Source organism: Erinaceus europaeus, chromosome 6, assembly GCF_950295315.1.
Source record: "Erinaceus europaeus chromosome 6, mEriEur2.1, whole genome shotgun sequence".
NCBI lineage: Eukaryota > Metazoa > Chordata > Mammalia > Eulipotyphla > Erinaceidae > Erinaceus > Erinaceus europaeus.
The window spans coordinates 26948062-26964505 of NC_080167.1; the positions used below are offsets into that span (position 1 = coordinate 26948062).

A 16444-nucleotide genomic window follows, 5' to 3' on the forward strand; every position below is an offset into this window, starting at 1 on the left:
CTGGAAAATGGACAGTATTGTGAAAATGGACAGTATTGTGAAAATGGCATGAGAATGTGAAACCAGATGTGTTGGGAAGAATGTGGTCAGCTTGCTTATGTTGCATTAAAGTCTCTTTTTTGCAAGTATTAATTAAAGTTAACCCTTGGTGAGTCACTTTAAGACAATATTAATAAAACATTATTATTTATTTTGTAGGAGAGATGGGAGTGGGGAGAGACCAAGACCAGAGCACTGCTCTACCAATTTGTGTGATGCACTGTGTTACCTGTTATCAGAAGTCCAGGCTCCAAGGTGCTAACTGCAAAGGCAGACAGTTATAGACATAAAGGAATGAGTGGTAAATACTGCCTGGGAAGCAAAGGGAAGGCTTCCTGTGGAGAAATGGAACTTTGCCAAGGACCTGAGCTGAGTGAAGATTTTTCCACACAGAGAGGACCTTAGATGCAAACGTGTACAGTGAAGTTTGGAGTAGAGCAATTTTAAACTAGCCTTTTACTCATTGACATTCAAATCTGGTCCTTTAGGCCATGTGATTTTTTTTTTTTTTTTTAACAAGCACCAAAGTGATGAACAGAAAGAATAGTGGTGACAGCTAGTTAATGCTTAATAATTTCTTTCTAGATGCATAATAATTGTTTCTTTCTGGACTCCCAGCACCACACCAGTGCCTGCAGGCTCTAGCTTTTGATCATCTTTCGTTACTAAAACTGCTTTTGCCAGCACCTTCTTTCTGCACATTAACACAGCCTGCGCTACTCAGTGCACCAACTCTCCTAAAATCCTTGTTAAGGAAGGTCAGGACTTCAAGAAAAGAGTGGCCAGTTCTGGGGGCTTGGAGGCTTCTGACAATGAGCACAGACTGCATTTCACAGAGCATTAGTATTGGCTTGTCTATAAAGCTTTGTGTTTCTCACTTCAATTTTAGGTCATTTTTATTCATTATCTATTAGGGAAATTTTTTTTTTTTGGTCATGAGAAGTTTCAGTCATATACACAAAGACTGTATAACACCCTTCCATGAATTGCCCAGCTCCAATTATCAGTCCGACTCAGATTGGTTTCATTTATATCCCTAATAACCCCTGCAAACTGATTTGTCTTTAAGCAAATCCTAGTTGTTGCATCTCACTGCAAATCTTGCAAAATGCTACTCTGAAAATGATTATGTTTTTAAATAAAGTTGCAAAATCATTACACATCATTGCTCCTTCAAACATGATTAGTGACCTAGTAGGATAAAGTATTCTTGGGTGGACATCTTTTCCAGTCAAAATTCAGAATACATCCTGCTTTTGTCAACAACACTGGTAGCTATGTGATTCTCTCTGGGCCCCCAGTCTAGTACTTTTGGAGATTGTATCCTAATCTATTCTCAGGTATCTTCTAGTCTTTTCCTTTTGTGTTCCCTTTTACTGCATTATTCAGTGGCACTTAAGGGAACAAGAACAGGGTATAGAAGCATCACATACTTAACATATTTCTATGATGAAATTGTCACCTAAAGTTAAGAGCATGATGTCATCAAGTCTGTCATTCATTGGTATATCTGAGGAAAGGAAACTTTACTGGAGAGAGGTTTCAAGCTAAGATGTTTCAAATGAAGCTTCAGGGTGTTCTATACATGACATTGATATTTGATGTCAGCTTTCTTTGTGATCACAGACAACTGAGTAGAATGTCAGTAAAAATGACTTAAATGATTTTTCCGTACCAACACTAACAGAGGTTAGCTGGTCTTGCCCAAAGCATTTACAGTGCTTCACAATATTTGTCAAAGCCCAGTTCCCCAAGCATTCCATGTAAAAATAGAAACATTTCCCAGCCTAGAGTCTAAATAATAAAAGACATCGGGTGTGTTTTTATAATCACTGAGCAGACTTAAATTTCTCTGCAGAAAGTGAGCTGTCGCTCTGTGGCCTCCATGTGGATCACTTCCCACTAGTAGCTGGTAACTGCCAACTTTGGTGCCTTGAAAAAGTGAGCTGTTTCCCACGCTCTCACACAGAACCCTGTGTTGGGATGTTTGTGCTGGGGGATGTTGGAAGCTGAGACACCAGCTGTGCTAAACTCCTCTCCCTGCCTCTGAGGCCTGTCAGTGCATCCCAGAAAATCATTGCTGCTGCCACGTGATGATAGAAAGTACGTCACCTAGAGAGCTAATAATACGCAGAAATGTGATGAAAAGGGAGGGCAGGCCTTGCTGACTCTGTATCCAAGCTTTCATTCCTCTCCTGCCCTCGGGTTCAGGTAGGCCCCACCACCTGGAGACTTTTGATTTAAGTTCTCAGCATGCTTCAAATGTCTGGTCTTAAGTTCTTCCAACCCTCCTCCAGTAATGAGGTCTGAAGGACAAAGTTGTCAGAGGCAAGAGGCAGAGATAAATGACTTGGGAAACCTACAGGCTATCTAATCAACTCCTGAACAATTGAGAGGCCCTTTATTGCTTTCCTGTTTTTCTAAGCTGCAGCCCTTTACAGTGCAAACTAAGAACCATTTGCAAAATGTCTTTTAACTGATTGGAGATTGGGGTGTGTGTGGTTAATTGTATTCTTAGAATATTATTAAGGAAACAGAGTATCAGATTATTACTCTGGCATATGTGGTCCTGGTGATTGAATTCAGTGCCTCTCCCTTGCTGTCCTGTGCTGTACTGCTTCATCAGCTCCTGGACTGCTAGGGATTTTTAAAAATAAGTTTATTTATTTATTTATTTATTTATTTATTTATTTATTATCGGATAGGAGGACAGAGAGAAATTGAAGGGGAGGGGGAGAGAGGGAGAGAGATATACACTTGCAGATCTGCTTCACCACTTGTGAAGATTACCCCCTGCAGGTGGGGACTTGAACCTGGGTCCTTTCTCACTGTGGGCATTTTTTTTTTTTTTTCTTTTTTGTCTCTAGTTGCTGGGGCTTGGTGCTGGCATTACAAATCCACCACTTCTGGTGACTTTTTTTTTTTTTAATGTAATAGGACAGAGAAATTGAGGGGGGGGGGAGAAAGATAGACACATGCAGACCTGCTTCACCTCTTGTGAAGCTTTCTCCCTGCAGGTGGAGAGCAGGGATTTGAACCCGGGTCCTTTCCACATAGTACTATGTGCCCTTAACCGGGTGTGCCACCAACTGGCTCCCTGAGACTTTTTTTTTAATATTACTATTATTTATTTATTTATTTTCAGGAAAAAAAAAAAAGGTTGCCAAGATTGGTGGGAGGCTACAAACCCCAGCAGTAACCCTGTTTTCCCTTACTCCTTCCCCCTCTTTTTTTCCCTCACATATGAGAGAGAATGTCATGTGAATCAGAGAGAAAATAGAGAAAGTGAGAATCCAGAGCACCACTCTGGTAAATGCAGTGCCAGGGGTCAGACGAGAAACCTTAGATAGCGAAGTTCAGCACTTTACTAGTTGAGTTATTTTCCTGCCTTCAGGGAGTTAAAAAACAAACAAACAAACAAACAAACACAAAAAACCACAACTCATTGTTAAAGAGAAAAGAGCATGGGATTGGTGGTCTATTCAGTGAGTGGATGGTGCACTGACAAGAAAATAAGAGATATCCCCCCTCATTCTTTTCTTCTTCAGATTTGCTTATTTATTTATTTACTTACTAAAGAGAGAGAAAGAGAGAGCGTGAGCGCCAGGGCATCACTCTGGAATAGGATATGTGTTCTGGAGAGCCAAACATAGGACTCCATGCTTACAAGCTAGGTGCTGTACCTGCTTCACCACCACCTCCTGGGCCTCTAATCTCATTCATTGTTAGCACCACTTTGCAAGAGACTCAAGTGTTCCAGCACCAAGGGGCAATATGTCCTTTTCCCATTTCCACATCTGTCTGCCTTTCTCTCTTTCTCTCTCTTTTTTTCTTTTTTTTTTAAATTAATTTTATTTTTGAGAGAGATGCAGAGAGTGAGATACACAGAGAGAGAGAAACACCAGAGCACTGCTCAGCTCTGGCTTACAGTGGTATGGGGGATTGAACCTGGGATTTAGGAGCCTCAGGAATGAGAGTCTGTTTGCATAACCATTATGCTGTCTCCCCCGCCCCTTTCTCTCTCTCTCTCTGTCTCTCTTTCTTTCTTTCTTCCTCCCTCCCTCCCTCCCTCCCTTCCTTCCTTCCTTTCTTATTGGATGGAGATAGAGAAGTTGAGAGGGGAGGGGAGGTAGAGGGGGAGAGAGACAGAGACACCTACAGCCCTGCTTCATCACTCTGCTCTCTACCCCCCTGCAGGTGGGGGACCAGAGGTTTAAACCAGGGTCCTTGTGCACTGTAGTGTGTACACTTCACCAGGTGCACCACCACCTGGTCCCTCCTTTTTCCTATTTTCAAAAGAGTATAGGTTTCAGCTGGATAAGATGAGTTCATATGTTTGTAAGAATTTGCAGCACATTGTTCTACAGTACTGTGTATGTTTTAGGAATATGTTCTCATACTTCTTCCAGTATGTGCTCCCGTACCATCCTCACCACCGAGATACCGGTGGCTCTCTAAGCCCCTCTACCCCCTGTTGCCCATTCTCTTCTTCAGTAACTTTAGTCCTGTTAATCAGATTTGCTTTTGTTGCATCTTGTCTAAAGACAGTAGTATCATTTTATAGGCAGCTATAACTGATTTCAAGAAGGCTGCGCGGGGGGGGGGGGGGTGGTCAGGTGGTAGCACACTGGATTAAGCCCACATAGTACACAGAGCAAGGATCCATTCAAGGATCCCAGTTCAAACTCCTGGCTCCCCACCTGCAAGGGTGTCATTTCACAAGTGGTGAAGTAAGTATCTTTCTCTCTCTTTCCCTTTCTTTTCCCTTTCTTCCCCTTCTCTCTCAGTTTCTCTCTGTACTAGCCAATTAAAAAAAAAAAAAAAAGGCTGTACACATAGTGATTCTCTCTATCCCTCTACCCACTCCCAATTTCTGTTTCTATCCAATAAGTAAATAAATGAAATATTTTAGGATGCTTTTTTACCAGAGCACTGCTCAGCTCTGGCTAATGGTGGTGCGGGGGATTGAACCTGTGACTTGGGAGCCCCAGGCACGAGGTCCTCTTTGCATAACCATTATACTACCTATCGCCACCCATAAATAACATATTTTTAAAAATGGTTCTAGGTTGGTCAGATAGCACATGTTCCAAGATTCAGATGCCATACAATAAATACATATTTAAAAAAAAAAAAAGAAAGAAGGGAAAAGAGAAATGAAGGAAAGAGGAGAGATAGTAGTAAGGAAAGATGTGGATAGTAGTAATAGCTAGGCTTTTGGGGGTTCTTTTGATACTTAGCTGTTCATAAGATGCCTGGCACATGGCAAATATTAATATTAACATTAGCTACTATTCCAGTACATCGAATGATGAAAATAACTGGCGGTCCCATCATGCCCTATTTAGATAGAGGGCTTCTTGATAGTTGGGCTGTTGTTCCCGTATGTTGTTAGTCCTCCCACAGATCATATTGTGAATTCCTCTAGGGCAGAGATTGTGTATTACCCATTTTTTGGGGTGGGGGAAGTCTATAGCTCTTTTTTAATGAATGTTTTGTTTGTTTTATATGAGACAGAGTCAGTTTCACACAAGAAAGAGAAAAAGAAGCTAGAGCACTGCTCAATTACATGTGGTGGCAGGGATCAAACCAAGAAAGAGCCTCAGGTACACAAGTCCAAGCCCTTGTGTTCAGTCCCCAGCTGAACTATTTCCCTGGCTGTAATGATCAGTTTTGTTTGGTTTGTAAATTTATTAAGATTGCAATAAGACGGGGCATGGGTGGTGGCACACCTGATTGAGCGCACATGTTGTAATGTGCCCGGGATCCTGGTTTGAGCCCCAGTCCCCCACCTGCAGGGGAAAAGCTTTGCGAGTGGTGAAGTAGTGTTACAGGTGTTTGCCTTTCAACCCATCATGCCTTTCCCTCTTGACTTCTGGCTGTCTCTAGCCAATAAATAAATAAAGATAATAAAAAAAATTTTTTTAAAAAAAAGATCGCAATAAGGGTTTATGTTTGAATGGTGGTTTTGTTTTTAATTTTTTAATTAATTAATTAACCCTTTTGTTGCCCTTGTTGTTTAACATTGTTGTGGTTGTTATTGTTGTTATTGATGTCGTTGTCGTTGGATAGGACAGAGAGAAATGGAGTGAGGAGGGGAAGACAGAGAGGGGGAGAGAAAAATAGACACCTGCAGACCTGCTTCACCGCCTCTGAAGCGACTCCCCTGCAGGTGGGGAACCCGGGGCTCGAACCGGGTCCTTAAGCCGGTCCTTTCGCTTTGCGCCACGCGCACTTAACCCGCTGCGCCACGGCCAGACCCCTGAGTTTGTTTATTTTTTGAGCAAGTGAAGGCACTTGTCCAGGATCTGATGACTAGGATATGCCAGGGAACCTGATTCTGGTACTCTTTCAACCAGGCCCCACCACCTAGCGAAAATAATTCTGGACTTTATGACTCAGGCCCCTAGCATTCTGTGGGTACCTAGCTTTCTGTGAGTGGGAGTTCAATTCCCCCATGAGAAAGAGGCTGTGTCTGTTCTCTCTAACTTTGATGGCTTTCCACAGGTCACCACAAATGGCATCATTACTGTAAGTGAGCCCCCTGCTGAAGAATCCCACCCTGGACTTTTCCCACCGACCTTTGGAGCCATAGCTCCATTCCTGGCAGACTTGGACACCACGGATGGCATCGGGAAGGTTTATTATCGAGAAGACACGTCCCACTCTGTCACTCAACAGGCATCGGATTATGTCCAGAAAGGTTTTCCAGAAGTCTCTTTCTATCCTGTTAGCGTTGTGGTTGTCACTTGGGAATCTGTGGCCCCTTACCAAGGTCCCACCAAGGACCCTTCCCAGGAAGGCCAGGTAAGAACCCACCCAGGCACAGATGTTAATAGTCTAGTATGTTGGCTTTGCCCTTTGTCTTCTGGGTTGTGTTGTCTCGGTGTGCATACCTTATGCCTGTGTACTTGCTAAAGACAGACTGTGCAAAGTAAACTATTTTTATCTGTTTAAGTAGGTCAGGAACATCCAAGACATATATATATTTATATTTTTATTTTGAAATACTTATTTTAACGAGTCATTGGGTGGGGGTAGAAAGAAAGAGACTAAAACCAGTGCATTGCTCAACTCAGGTGGTGCTGGGATTGAACCTGGGACCTTGCTTGGAGCCTCAGGCATGAAAGTCTTTTTTGCACAACCATTGTGCTGTCTCCCCTGGTCCCCAAATGTGTATTCTTTTCACTTGAGTAACCTGTACAGAGCCCTTGCCTGCCTCTTGGCTTAATTTCCCCTTTCCCTAACTTCATATATCCTTTTCAGTAGCTGTTTTTTTTTTTCCTTCCTTGATCCTTTTTTATAATTTTTCTTCTTGCCATGTCTTCTCTCTGACCCTAGCTCTAGGTGCTGATGTCCCGCTGGTTCAATGAGACTGGAACAGCCTCTTAAACTCCTGTCCTTCCTACTGTTAGCTCTTCCCTTTAGGGTTCCTGTAGTGTTTGCACACAACTCCCTTGTAGAATCTGCCTCTGAATTTTGCAACGTTTTGTACACAAGCTAGTCTTTCCTAGGCCCATAAATCCTTGTGTAAGGACCATGTGTTTTGTTTTTTTTTGGACCATGTGTTTTTGTGTTCAAAGGCCTCAGGGCAATGCCTGATAGATACATAAGGAAGGTTTTAACAGGGAATGCATTTGCTGTACTCTCCTGTGTTATCTCATGTTGTCTTTCTAACTCCTATATGAAGTGTGTGACCTTATGTCCCTCTTAGAAACATAGAGACTTAGCTTAAGCAATATGTCTACTTGTCACATGACCAGTGACCAGTAGAGCAAAGTTCATGCTGCTTTGACTTTATGGTGCTTGAGTTCAATAAATAAACATATGTTAAATGATGGTTGTGATTTAATAGGATTACTAGGTACTGTAACAAATTCTTAAGGGCAAGAATTTGCTAAGTTACATGAGATTTATATCACTGGAGTCAAGTTTAGTTACCCGTTGCATCTGAGTTATGAAAAGCCATTTATTAATTACTTAGAAAATTTTCTTAGCATAGCTGTGGGACCTTGCTACAAAAATACTTCATTTAGAATTGGGTGAGAATACTATCATTTCTGAACTTTCAATATATAGTTTTGTAGATATTACCCTAATTAACTGAATTTTAACTCATTTTTACAGAGAAACACATTCCAGGCTGTTCTGGCCTCCTCTGATTCCGCCTCTTATGCCATTTTCCTTTATCCTGAAGATGGTATACAATTCTATACGACATTTTCCAAGAAAGAGAAGAAACAAGTTCCTGCTGTGGTTGCATTCAGTCAGGGCTCAGTGGGAATCCTATGGACGAGCAATGGAGCTTTTAATATCTTTGCTAATGACAAAGAATCAGTCGGAAATTTGGCCAAGTATGTTGTCTTTAATTCTCGGTTGACTCTCCTCTTATCCATCAGAATCAATTTCTTTACATTTCCTCTGTAAATATGAAGTTAGAAATAAAAGTTATTTAAGCCTATCTTCACTGAACCCTATGCTTGAGAAAAATCCTTTCCTCCCACACTGACTAGGGGGAAATTCTTACAATAAAAACAGTGCTCTCTTGGGTTATTTTGTAGAATTTGGCAAAAGCAGGGGAACCTCAAATTGTTTTTTCTAAAATTAAAATATTTCCTGTCATTCTTTGAAAACTAAAAAAAGAACCTTTGTCTCCTAATTTCACTGTCAAATTAAGTCCAAAACTCCTCTGCCTTAATTTACATAATAGTGTTGGGAAAGTTTAACAATAGGATTTCTAACTTTTAGAGAAACCGTTGTTTATTTTTTATTTTTTAAATTTTTTTGTCTTTTTTTTTTTTTTTTAAGAAAGGAGACATTAACAAAACCATAGGATAAGAGGGATACAACTCCACACAGCTCCCACCACCCGGTCTCCATATCCCATCCCCTCCCCTGATAGCTTTCCCATTCTCTATCCCTCTGGGAACATGGACCCAGGGTCGTTGTGGGTTGCAGAAGGTGGAAGGTCTGGCTTCTGTAATTGCTTCCCCGCTGAACATGGACGCTGACTGATTGATCCATACTCCCAGTCTGCCTCTCTCTTTCCTTAGTAGGGTGGGTCTCTGGGGAATCAGAGCTCCAGGACACATTGGTGGAGCCGTCAGTCCAGGGAAGTCTGGTTGGCATCATGCTGGCATCCGGGACCTGGTGGCTGAAAAGAGAGTTAACATACAAAGCCAAAAAAATTGTTGAACAACCTTTGTTTATTTAAAAAAAAAATTTTATTTGTGATTTAATATTGATTTATAAAATTACATGTCAACAGGGGTATAATTCCACACCATTCCCACCACCAGAGTTCCGAATCCCCAATGCTTCCATTGCAAGCCGTCTTCAGTTCTCCCACCATAGCAGATATGGGCTAGCCATCATCTCTATAACTATCTATCTACATTTGTACATAGTTGACCCTTTTTCTTCCAAGTCCAGTCCTCTCTTCCCCTCCAAGCCTCTCATGACCCTATTACTACATCCAAATCTTCTTCCCATTATCCTTTTCTCTCTCCTGGCCCCCATGAGGCTGGAGTTCAGAGCCCTCTTATCCTCTTCCTCCTATCACTTCTCCCCCACTGGGATTATGGATCAAAATTGTTTTGGCTTCTGTAGTTGCTTCTCTGCTGGACATTGGCGTTGGTAGGTTGAGCTATTCCTCAAGCCTGGAGAAACCCTTATTTATAACATGTGTCTGTTTCCATGGTGTAAATGCTTCTGCTTTGTCTAGAATTTTGTCTGGATAACTCACATCCTGTCATTCAACAGGAAGCTGAGAAAAGATGAACCAGTATTTTATCACATAAATACAATAAACTGAAATACCTTCAAGAAACATAATAGGGGCTGGGTGGTGGTATGCCCAGCTGAGCACACTTTACCTTATACAAGAACTTTTGTTTAAGCCCCTGGTCCCTTCTGTGGTGGGGAAGCTTTAAGTGGTGAAACAGTGCTACCTCTCTCTCTTTTTATTTTTGCCTTTTCCCCCTTTTGTTGCCCCCCCCCTTTTTTTTTTTTTTTTTACTGTTGTTATAGTTATTGATGTCATTGTTGGATACGGCAGAGAGAAATGGAGAGAGGAGGGAAAGAGTGGGGGAGAGGAAGATGGACACCTGCAAACCTGCTTCACTGCCTGTGAAGTGACTCCCCTGCAGGTGGGGAGCCGGGGGCTCGAACCGGGATCCTTAAGCCGGTCCTTGTGCTTTGCGCCACCTGTGCTTAACCCACTGCGCTACAGCCTGACTTCCTGCACATCTCAATCTTTACTTGAGTCCCAGGCAGACAGAGTGACAGTCTGTTTCTGAGGATGTGGCCTCCTTACACCCCATCTCTTCCCATTTCTCACTCATTTTTCTCTAGTGAGTAATTATCTGCTATTATGTGTGTGTCATTTTGTATAATTCCTGATAATATAATAACACTACTAAATAGATCACAGATACAGAAGAATAGTGAGAATGATGGAGAAAGAAGTAGAGACTAGGGTCATTCTATTGTATGCCTCCAGGTTCTGAATGTTGTTTATTATACCCTTTGAATATAACAAGCTTTGAATACAAAAGGGTAGAATTAAGACCTGTCTAACATCTCACAGCTGCTACAGTTAGGATTTATTATTATTACTATTTTATTTTTCCTTTTTACCAAGGCAGTGCTTAGGCTCTGGGACTTTGAACTTGAGCAGTGGTACACCTGGTGAAGTGCACGCATTACAATGTGCAAAGACCTGGGTTTTAGCCCCTCGTCTCCACCTTCGGGGGAAAACTTTATGAGTGGTAAAGCAGGGCTGCAGGTGTCTGTCTCTTTCCCTCTATTTCTCCCTCCTTTATTATTTTCTCTTGGTCTCTATCTAATAATAAATAAATATTTTTTAATTTAATTTTTTTTTTTTACTTTTTTCCCTTTTGTTGCTCTTGTTGTTTATTGTCATCGTTGTTGTTACTGTTGTTGTTATTGCTGTTGTTGTTGTTGGATAGGGCAGAGAGAAATCCAGAGAGGAGGGGAGGACAGAGAAGGGGAGAGAAAGATAGACACCTGCAGACCTGCTTCACCGCCTATGAAGCAAACCACCTTGCAGGTGGGGAGCTGGGGGCTTGAACCGGGATCCTGATGCCGGTCCATGTGCTTTCCGCCATATGTGCTTAACCTGCTGCGCCACTGCCCAGCTCCCACAAATATATATATAATCTTTATTTATTAGATAGATACAGCCAGAAATCGAGAGGGAAGGAGGAGACAGAGAGGGAGAGAGACAGAGAGACACCTGCAGCCCTGCTCCACCACTTGCAAAGCTTTCCCTCTGCAGGTGGGGACCGGGGGCTCAAACCTGGGTCCTTGTGCACTGTGACATGTGCACTCAACCAGGTCTGCCACCACCTGGTCCCCATAAATATATTTTTAAAGAGAAATACTTAAAAAAAACCTGAGAGCTTGGGGCATCAAGCATGAAAGTCTTTTGCATATTCACTATGCTAATTCCCCAATTTATATAGTTGGGATTTCTAATAAACCAAGTCTGTACTGTTTCCATGCTCAAAAATTCTGACAACAGATATGTGAGGTTTTTTTTTTTTAATTTATTCCCTTTTGCTGCCCTTGTTTTATTATTGTAGTTATTATTGATGTCGTCGTTGTTGGATAGGACAGAGAGAAATGGAGAGAGGAGGGGAAGTCAGAGAGGGGGAGAGAATGATAGACACCTATAGACCTGCTTCACCACTTGTGAAGCAACTCCCCTGCAGGTGGGGAGCCGGGGGCTCGAACCCGGACCCTTAGGCTGGTCCTTACGCTTTGCGCCACTTGCGCTTAACCCGCTGCGCTACCGCCCGACTCCTGTGAGGTTTTTAAAAAAAATTTTAAAAAATTATTTATTCATTTTCCCTTTGTTTTTGCCCTTGTTGTTTTATTGTTGTAGTTATTATTGTTGTTGTTATTGATGTCTTTGTTGTTGGATAGGACGGAGAGAAATGGAGAGAGGAGGGGAGACAGAAAGGGGGAGAGAAAGATAAGACACCTGTAGGCCTGCTTCACCACCTGTGAAGTGACTCCCCTGCAGGTGAGGAGCCGGGGGCTTGAGGTGGGATCCTTACGATGGTCCTTGTGCTTTGTGCCACCTGCGCTTAACCTGCTGCACTACCGTCCAACTTCCTATGAGGTTTTTTTCCCTCTACCAACTTGCTCTCTAACTCTCCAGACACCAACAGGTGTCTTACGTTCAGTTCAGTTCTGACATTAAATGCCTGCAGTGGACACTAATCCTGCAGATTAAGGGGTCAGTCCTTGGACTGCCCCACTACATATGCCAGCTTGAAGGTTTGCATAACTCCTTCAGTCATGTTTGATAATTTGCTAACCTATTTTACAGGACTCTAGAAACCTCTTCACTTCTTCTCACTGGTTTTACATAAAGGTTACAGTTCAGGATTAGACAAATGAAAGAGATTCACAGGGCAAGGGGAGGGAGGAAGAGAGAGAGGACTAGGGTCTTCCGTGCCTCTTCTGAGCACATCACCTCCAATCACCAACTCAAAAGCTCTACTTACAGGGTTTTATTATGTGGACTGGTAGGTTAAATCATGCTGCTGGCAATTAATTCAGTCTCTCACCTCTCACCCTCATCCCCCAGGATAGGGATTAAGGAACTGAAAATTGAAACTCTCTAATGATGTCTTATGTGACAGTCCCTAGCTGAAGCTAACCATCTCTTTTTTTTAACTTAAAAAAATTTTTTTGACCCCTGCAGACCTGCTTTCATCGCCTGTGAACCGATTCCCCTGAGGTGGGGAGCTGGGGGGCTCGAACCAGGATCCTTACACTGGTCTTTGTGCCATGTGCGCTTTACTGCTGCACTACTGCCCGACTCCCTAACTTAAAATTTTCATTATTGTATTTTATTATCTTTATTTATAGGATAGAGACAGCCAGAAATTGAGAGGGAAAGGGGTGGTGGAGATGAAGAGGGGACAGACACCTGCAACACTGCTTTACTCATGAAGCTTTCCCTCTGTAGGTGGGGACCAGGGGTTTGAACCTGGGTCACTGCAACATGTGTACAACTAGGTACACCACCACCTGGCCCCACTAATTATCTTTAATATATATTGGGCTGTCATATAGTGGTTTTTTTCTATGCAAAAATATGTCATGATTTTTCTGACAATCCAGTAGAAAGACACTATTACTCTACAGAGATAACAAGGATTTTAGTAGTTGAGTGCTAGGGACAGAAATAAAATATAATTGGCCCGGGAGTCGGGCTGTAGCACAGTGGGTTAAGTGCAGGTGGCGCAAAGCACAAGCACCGGCATAAGGATCCCGGTTCGAGCCCCGACTCCCCACCTGCAGGGGAGTCACTTCACAAGCGGTGAAGCAGGTCTGCAGGTGTCTATCTTTCTCTCCCCCTCTGTGTCTTCCCCTCCTCTCTCCATTTCTCTCTGTTCTATTCAACAACAATGACAGCAATGATAACTACAACAATAAAACAAGAGCAACAAAAGGGAATAAATAAAAAAAAAAAGTAAAAAAAAACATTATAAAAAAATATATTTAATTGGCCCTTGAACAATGTGGATTTCAACTCAGCTCATGTAGATTGGTTACATGCTCAGGATATGGAGGGCCAACTGTCAGACTCTTGTGCATGGTTTTGTTATGTGAGGATTCTGAAACTTTCCATCAAGGAATGATTGTAAAGTCTGAGAGAAAACAAACAAACAAACATAATAGATTTTCAGTGTAGAAGAAGGGGTGACCCTTCTAACCCCAATATTTTGCTAGGACTTTGCCCATTTTGACACAACCTCACTGAGTGGCTCTCGGTACCCAGTCATGACCACTTCTGTTCCCACCCCCTAGCCCAGCTGTAGGCAGGAGTGTGGGTGGTAGCTTTCAGACTGATCTGTCTGCAAGGCTCCTTCTGTTTGGTTAGTGGGATGCTATGGTCTTCCAGCTTGTTTCTGAGACATTTGTCCTTCTCTCTAGGAGCAGCAACTCTGGGCAGCAGGGTGTCTGGGTATTTGAGATTGGGAGCCCAGCCACAGCCAGTGGTGTGGTCCCCTCAGACGTGAACCCTGAACTGGACGATGAAACAGACTACGAAGATGAAGATTATGACTCTGTGACACATCTGGGCCTGGAGGACGTGAGCACCACGACCTTCTCCTATGAGGCTCCAAAAAGGGGAGACACTGACACATACGAGGTGCCCAGTGTCCTCTCCCCACATCCCCTGGCTACTGAGAGACCCCCTGAGTCCCCCACAGAGAGGACCAGGTCTTTCCAGGTGCCAGTGGAGAGGTTTTCCCAGCAGCACCAACAAGTCATAGATGTGGATGAAGTTGAGGAAACAGGAGTTGGTGAGGCTTTTTACACTGTAGATGGTTTTGTTCTAGGACAGAGTCCACATATTCTTAGCTTTCTCCATAGGTTCCCTGTTAGAGGGAATTGGTGGTGTGCTTTATATGGTGGTCTGTAAGAATGAGAACTTGAAACCGTTGGGGTGGCACCTCCTAGCTGTTAGAGCTTTGGTGGATGGTTCTGAAGGCCTCAAAGACAGCAAGTGCTCTTTTGGGACCTGGGATGTGGTTATGAAGACCATAGAGCCATCCTCTTTCAAGTTTCCGATGAATCCTTTTGTCTGTTTTAAAGAGAAAAGTGCTTTAGAATTATTTTGAAAGTCAGATTCTCTTATTTGTAATTTTGGAGATGAGGAATAATATTCACCCACCTGAAAAAACATTTCTGAAGTTTCTTTGGCTATTTGTGTAGCTTATCTTTGACATTTATTTCCTCTTGGTTCTGGAATGAAACTGGTTGATTATTTTCTCTCCTCACCCCCATTGGTTTCAGAGTTGAGTTGTGAATATTTTAAAAAACACCCAATTTGTGAAGATTAAAAAAAATAATAAAACACCAAATAAGTAGGACCCCTTTCTTTCTTTTCTTTTCTTTTTTTTTTTTTTTTTTAAGATTTTTATTTATTTATTAATGAGAAGGATAGGAGAGAGAGAAAGAACCAGACATCACTCTGGTACATGTGTTGGCAGGGATTAAACTCAGGACCTCATGCTTGAGAGTCCAGTGCCTTAGCCGCTGTGCCACCTCCCAGACTACAAGGACCCCCCCTTTTTTTTTATTTATTTAAGAAAGGATAAATTAACAAAACCATAGGGTAGGAGGGGTACAACTCCATACAATTCCCACCACCCAATCTCCATATCCCACCCCCTCCCCTGATAGCTTTCCCATTCTCTATCCCTCTGGGAGCATGGACCCAGGGAAGGACCCCTTTTATAAAGATAGTTTTAAAAGTATATTTCTGGTCATCTGTATTATATCAGATTTTTGCTGTTCTCTCTCAAAGTTCATCCCTCTTGTGTGAAATTCTACTGCAAATTAATTTTGTCTGGATTGTTAAATTTAGTGACAAGTTCTTAGTTCTAGTAAACTAAAGCCCAGAAGGAGAAAATCTAAACAGGCAGACTTATTATTATTGCTTATTTTGTAACCAGAGCACTGCTCAACCCTGGCTTGTGGTGGTATGGGGGAGTGAACCTGGGACTTTGGAGCCTCAGGCATGAGAGTCTGTTTGCATAACCATTATGCTATCTTCCCCACCTCTGAGAAGTTATTTTTAATAAGCTTCAGTATAAGAGCATATAAATCATCACTTAAATAGTTCCTTTGGATAGTGTAATGTTTTTCCATGTGTGCAACACAGGTTTGAGTCTGGTCCCCACCATGTTGGAGGACCCTTCAGTGCTGTAGTTTCTTGTTCTCTCTCTGCCTCTCTGTTGCCTCATTCTGTCTTGCAAAGTCAGCCTGAACCACCACTGATGACAAAAATATAAATTAAAAAATAATTAGTAAGTAGATTAATCATTTTTTAGTTATTTTGAAACCAAAATAGCAAGTTTTAATATATATACATATGTATATGTATTTATATTTATTTTTATATTTATATTTGTGTATGTGTGTGTGTGTGTGTGTGTGAGAGAGAGAGAGAGAGAGAGAGACTGAGAGAGAACAAGAACTCGATGCTGGGGATGGGTGGAATTCTGGACTTCATAAAACAATAGTAACAAATATTTTAAAGTCTTCCAAACATGAAGCTGATCCTTCCAGCACATCATATTAAGGTTGATAATGATTATAGCCACCTCGTATTGATTCTGGGACACCGAGTTCATTGGATTATACTTTAGCTAGCACTCTTGTGATTTTTCCAGGTCCCTTTAAACTCTTTTTTAAAGAGTAGCTAGGTAGTGGTGCACCTGATTAAGTACACACATTACAGTGCACAAGGATTTGGGTGCAAGCCCCTGGTCCCTACCTGCAGGGGGAAAGCTTCACAAGTGGTGAAGCAGTGCTGCAGGTGTCTCTCTGTCTCTGCAGCTGTCTCTTTTCCTCT

At 42.2% G+C, this 16444-nt stretch overlaps 1 protein-coding gene across 1 annotated transcript in view; it reads left to right on the forward strand.

Annotated features, from left to right (window-relative positions):
• The window catches only part of NID1 (nidogen 1), a 104606-nt gene that overhangs the window by 21721 nt on the left and 66441 nt on the right, over window positions 1-16444 (forward strand). The window contains exons 2-4 of the mRNA XM_007522927.3: window positions 6547-6846; window positions 8167-8393; window positions 14014-14387. Of these exons, the coding sequence (XP_007522989.1) occupies window positions 6547-6846; window positions 8167-8393; window positions 14014-14387 (901 nt within the window). The remainder of the gene's footprint in view (window positions 1-6546; window positions 6847-8166; window positions 8394-14013; window positions 14388-16444) is intronic.